Source organism: Primulina tabacum, chromosome 9 (genome assembly GCF_025594145.1).
Source record: "Primulina tabacum isolate GXHZ01 chromosome 9, ASM2559414v2, whole genome shotgun sequence".
NCBI classification, from domain to species: Eukaryota; Viridiplantae; Streptophyta; class Magnoliopsida; order Lamiales; family Gesneriaceae; genus Primulina; species Primulina tabacum.
This window is the reverse complement of record NC_134558.1, coordinates 35,401,230-35,407,316: the sequence shown is the minus strand read 5'-3', so window position 1 is coordinate 35,407,316 and position 6,087 is coordinate 35,401,230. Positions and strand designations below refer to the sequence as shown.

The following is a 6,087-nucleotide window of genomic DNA, read 5'->3' as shown; positions in this document are numbered from 1 at the left end:
AAGGGTCTCCCCTCAACGGAAAATATAGGTTGCCAGGAAGATTCAATACTGGTGCCTCCTTGAAATTCTGCGTCAAATTCTTGATTATTGTTATTCATCAGTTAACTTCTCCACTCAGAATAACGTTATTCACCTTAAATTTCGGTCATTTATTCACCGTACCATTTATAATAATTTATTCATTTTTCTTTTCTTTTCTTTTTTCTTATTATACGAACCTTTTTTTATTACATGAATCTTTTAAGTCACGAGTTTTGGGATCTAACAGTAATAACACAAAAATGATTACTTTTTAAACGAATGATGAAATAGGATTTAGCTACCTGAAACATTGGTTTCTCGTTTATAATAAACTGTATTTTCAGATTATATTTTATTATAAATATGGCAAAAACTTGTGTGAGACGATCTCATGGGTCGTATTTTTCGAGACGAATATCTTGTTTGGGTCATCCATGAAAAAATATTATTTTTTATGCTAAGAGTATTACTTTTTATTTTGAATATCGGTAGGGTTGACCCGTCTCATAGATAAAGATTCGTGAGATCGTCTCACAAGATACTTACTCTATAAATATTACCAACCAACTGTATCAATTTTCATTCTCCTCATTATTTATGTCCAACAAATGAGTGTTATCTCATTAGTAGATACATAGATATTCACAATTAGTAAGCAAAAATATTATATACATACATACGTGAGAATTAGGAAGTTAAATAATTGATTTAAGCATCTATACTGTATATTAAGGTTGGGTCTAATAGATACAAAAATGGACACCAATTTTTTCTTCCAATTTTGTCCTTACGTGATACAAATATTACAATTTTGTTTTTGTTTTATTTCAACAAACACTTTTATTTTTATTTTTTTAATTTAAACACTTTAATCCCTCGATAATTATAAAAAAGATTGTTCACACACGCATCGCATATACAGAGTAACTAGTATCCATTATGGATGAATGTCCCTAGATTATTACCACCTAACAAAAGTCCTCCATTCCACGACATGAGACTCCACAATCCCACCGACTCAATGTAAGACACACCCACACGAAAACCATAAATCAAATTATATGATCTTTAATGATTTAGCCATTCTGGCAAGAATATAATAAAAAACAATGGATTTTATTCTACATCTTGATATTATTACTTGTCATTCAACTACTTGACCCCATCATATATATATATATATCTGACGATCATGTGTGGGGAATATCCATATTCATGTTTGTTCTAAAAGCAAAAATACACACACACATGAATTACAGCACATTTAAATATCAAGATATTAAGTTTAACTATATCTTGTAAGATCAATATCTTGTCGATTCTGCCATGTTGAGGAAAGCTATTGGCTGAGACAATATACATGCTCGATTCCGTGCATATGTGCTGTCTTGGCTCCAAAATATATAGATAATCATCGAACTTTCCTAAACTCTCGTCACATTTTTAATTCAAAATTCATTCTTCCGTCTCAAGTTTCTTGTTTTTCAGCCTTTCTTGCATCTTTGTATTTCACTTTTTGTTTCACTGTTCAATGTTTTTTCTGGAACTTTTAAAAGGGCTCCGTCATCTTTCTTTGTTAACGTTGATTCCTTTGTTCTCCATATGATTCTTTAACTGTTAATCTTGAAACCCTTTCACAGTTCATGAGGTTTTCCAAGGCCGCCCACATATATATATATTTTCTCAATCTTGCATCCCTCTGAAAATCCCATTTCTTTTCAAAATTTTGGAGGTAGCAGCTAAAATTTAATGGGAATTTTGGGGATGAATCAAGTGTTGGCACTTGCAGTATTTAAGGTTCTGTTCTCGATAAACAGTGTTCATGGTATTGGTGTTAACTGGGGAACACAATCAAGCCACCTTTTACCTCCTCAGACTGTGGTGAAGCTTCTGAGGGACAACGGGATTCAAAAGCTGAAACTTTTTGATGCAGAATCAAACGTTCTTAAAGCTCTAAGTGGATCAGGGATTGAGGTGATGGTGGGAATCCCAAATGAAATGTTGTCAAGTCTTGCAAATAGTATGGATGCTGCTGAGAGATGGGTGGAGAAAAACGTTTCTACATTCGTTTCATCCAATGGTGTTGATATCAGGTGATTTCTCTTTACTTCTGACAGTTGGTTTTGCATGTTTGTTCTTAGAAGCAGGGGCGGAGCCACTGTGCTAAAGCTTGGGTGGTCCAAAAAATTTTAAAAAATTTATATGTATATTTTTGTATAATTTTGGATAAATTTGATATTAATCCGGTAGATTAATTTAAAATATTAAGGATTTTAGAATTTAAAATTCTAGCCCGGGTAAAATCAGATTCCTGGCTATTGACGGATTGAAGAACTTTGGTTATATTTGGTTGAATCCAGATGAACTATAGGTGTTCTTGTGCTGTATAGCAAGCTATTTTTCTTGATATTTCTGTTTTATCAATATGTTCAAGATTGTTAAAATTAGGTTCTTTCTTATAGTGAAATTCCATCAAAAAATTCCATCATGAAAATTACTTGTTTTGTAGGTGAAAACAGTTGTCTGTTTTTCCTCTTTTTAGCCGAATTATCCCTTACTTGCCCAAAAAGCTCGTGGGATGATTCTTTGCCATACATGGATCATATTCTTTGTCCGTTTGCCTAGAAAAGGTAGGCTTGAAAATCTTTGAAATTTCCGAGTCCTGCTTTCTTATCCGCTTGACAAGAAAAATATAGATGTTGATTGACCTTTCAAAATGTGGATGCCCTGTAATATTGATTCAATCCAAAACTCAGATCCATGGGCTCGTATAAATCAGACAGTGTCTTGAATTCTTGTTTTACTTTTCACTGATTAAAGTCTTTCCCTTTACAAGGTACGTTGCGGTAGGGAATGAACCATTCCTGCCTACACTTAACGGGACTTTCGTTGGCGTAACTTTTCCCGCTCTCAGGAATATTCAAGCGGCCCTTATTAAAGCCGGTCTTGGTAGTAGAGTCCGCGTCACAATTCCATTCAACGCCAATGTGTACCAGAGCTCGACTGAAAATCCTTCCACTGGTAACTTCCGACCAGAAATTCACGATCTCATGGTGCAGATTGTTAGTTTCTTGAGTCTTAATGGGGGCATATTCACCATAAACATCTACCCTTTCATAAGTCTTTACAATGATCCGAACTTTCCCATCGATTATGCCTTTTTCGATGGGTACTCTTCACCAATAAATGACAACGGGAGAATCTACACGAATGTATTCGATGCGAATTATGATACCTTAGTATGGGCCTTGCAGGGTACCGGATACGGAAACTTGACAATTGTCGTCGGAGAAATTGGATGGCCTACTGACGGGGACAGAAACGCTAACATTGTAAACGCTCAAAGATTCAACCAAGGATTCTTGTCTCATATGAATACAGGTACTCCAATGAAACCTGGTCCTCTGGATGTCTACTTGTTTAGCTTTATTGATGAGGATGCCAAGAGCATTCAACCCGGTAATTTCGAACGACATTGGGGAATCTTTAACTACGATGGCAACCTGAAGTACAACCTTAGCCTTGGTTCAAACAATAACGGGCTAGTACCAGCTAGCAACGTTGGGTATCTGAACCGACGGTGGTGCGTTTTATCACCATCTGCCAACCCTGAAGACCCCCAGTTAGGCCCAAGTGTGAGCTACGCTTGTGCGAATGCTGACTGCACGAGTCTTGGGTATGAAACATCTTGCTCAAATTTGAATGCTCCAGGTAACGCTTCATATGCTTTTAACAGTTACTACCAGCGGAATAATCAGCTCGATAGCACCTGCCAGTTTCCAAATCTTTCAGTGGTCACAACGAGTGATCCTTCGGTTGGAACTTGCAAGTTCAAAATCATGATCCGAACAACAAATCCGGTAAACAGTGGATTTTCGTCAGAGCCCGGTATCGGGCTTGTTCAGGTGCTGGTGTTTTTGTTGGCACTTTTTGTGGTTGTATAGGGGGTAGATGATAAGCCCAAGTGTTATAGAGATTTATGGATTTTATTCGTGTTTATCCAGATTTTTTATCTCTAATTATGTGCTTAATTGAATCAGTTATTGTAGATTTAAATAAAAGATGAAAAATGATTAAATTTGAAAATAAAATAAATTTACCAGACTTCAAAAGAAAAGAAATAAAATATTTTTATTTTATTATCTCGATATTATTGAATTTATTGATAAAGATGGAGTCTAATCTTTGAAAATAAAATATACAATTTTATTATCTACAAGGTTTAATTGGAGATGGGCTTAAAAAGAATACAGAGAGAAGGCCCATTAAAAAGAATAAAAGGGGGCAGAAGCGTACAGAAAAAAAGAAAAGTGCCAAAACAGTGCCGTAATAGCAGACGGAAGAGAGAATGGCAAAAGAGCAGAAGACGGAAGTGCACAGAAGAAGAAGGAAGATTGAAGGCAAAACCAGCGAGGAATTCCTCACACACCCTACAAATCACAGAGAATCTCTTTCCATTCCTTCTTAATCATGTTTTCTCCATTGACTTTAAACAGAGACTTACACTTTTATTTTAAGTTTATGGAGTAGATTTTTATAGACTAAGGTCATGAAAGGGCCGAGACATATTATTTTTGATGTTTTGAGTTTAATTCAATTAGATTATTTATTTTATTCATTGATTGATGTCGTTTATCACGTGTTCTTTTAATCTGGCCAATTAAATAGAATATTTGTTGGTTAATCTAAAACCGGAAGGCGATAGGTTAATATTTGTTTCACACATCAATCAACACATGGTTAAATTGACTATAAATATTATTCGATTTCAGTGTGCGACTTTATGTTGAAAAACTGGAATTTCACAGCTATCTAATGCGGTTAAATCTAATTAAATTCATTTAGGAATAATTGGACTGTTAGATTTAATTAGCTTTATTAATTCGAGGAATCGTTTAATAAATAATTTTGGGAATTCCGTCGTGAATTAAATAATTAATTTATTGAATATGAATTTGACACGTAGATTATAAATTGTCTCGGTACCGTTGTGCGCCTTAGTCGTTTTTAAATAATTTGAATTTTCGTCTAAATTAATAGTTTGGATTAGTTTTGCTTTAGTTAATTTATTTAAATCGTGTTATTTAGTTTTAATTAATTTATCTCCCTTCATTTGAATTTTATTAGCCTGAATTAGGAAAAATAATTCATATTCTAGTAATTAAACATCGATCTCTGTGGGTACGATACCTGGACTCATCTCCAAATACTATTACTTGACCTAGTCCGCTTGCTAGATTTATTCCCAATCGAAATCGTCGGTCAGTATACTACGGTAGATGTACGTTTTTTGTGATTCTTTTGTCACATCACACGTACAGTGTTCAGTATAGTTTTCATCTTGTACCATAATAATGTCGAAGGGATTGAACATTAGTACACTCTTTTTTGTTTTGTTTGAAATGGTCTCTTACCTGTGGCCTGTCTTCTTAATATATTTTTTTATTACAATTGTGGGCGAGGTTTTGATGTCTCGAAGAGATGATTATGTCATTGGTCCAAGAGGCATGTGGTTTCGTAACGTCAATATTCATAAACAGTCAAATCAACCCTAAGGAAATTTATGGAGGGTGGAACACTCTTGGACGGTGGCATTTGGTTGGAGAGATTACGTGGATTTATGATTTTCAACTTATTTAATTCCATGTTTGGTACGTTTTCTATGTAATAAAATATAAAATAAGATTTAATATTAACCATCAAATTGGGCTACAGAAAGTTTAAATCGACATGAAAACCGCGTTAGCAAAGCACAAATTTTTCATTTGATGCATTTATGACATGGTATTCCGAAATTTTTATATTTGAATTTTTAAAAAGATAATAAAAAATAGTTTATGTTTAGATAACACGTCATTTAAGTACTCAATAATTTAGTAGATATTTTATTTTTTAAATATAATTTAATGAATTTGTGTTTATAATATAATAATGGAGTTGCTTGAATTGAAAAATATGATTGTAAAAAAGAAATATGAAAATTAGATGTAATTTCGAGAAATAAAACAAGAAGGCATTCCTTTTACATGTTCCCCGAAAATAATTCCTTTCTACATTTCCCAAAAA

The 6,087-nt window shown here is 33.9% G+C and overlaps 1 protein-coding gene across 1 annotated transcript; it reads left to right on the top strand.

The window, feature by feature from the left end:
- Positions 1-964: 964 nt before the first annotated feature.
- LOC142555572 (glucan endo-1,3-beta-glucosidase 5) lies at positions 965-3,967 on the top strand. Its single transcript, XM_075666496.1, has 2 exons — positions 965-2,114; positions 2,858-3,967. Exons 1-2 carry the CDS (start codon positions 1,771-1,773, stop codon positions 3,963-3,965), a joined length of 1,452 nt encoding a protein of 483 aa, XP_075522611.1. The 5' UTR covers positions 965-1,770; the 3' UTR covers positions 3,966-3,967.
- Positions 3,968-6,087: the final 2,120 nt, after the last annotated feature.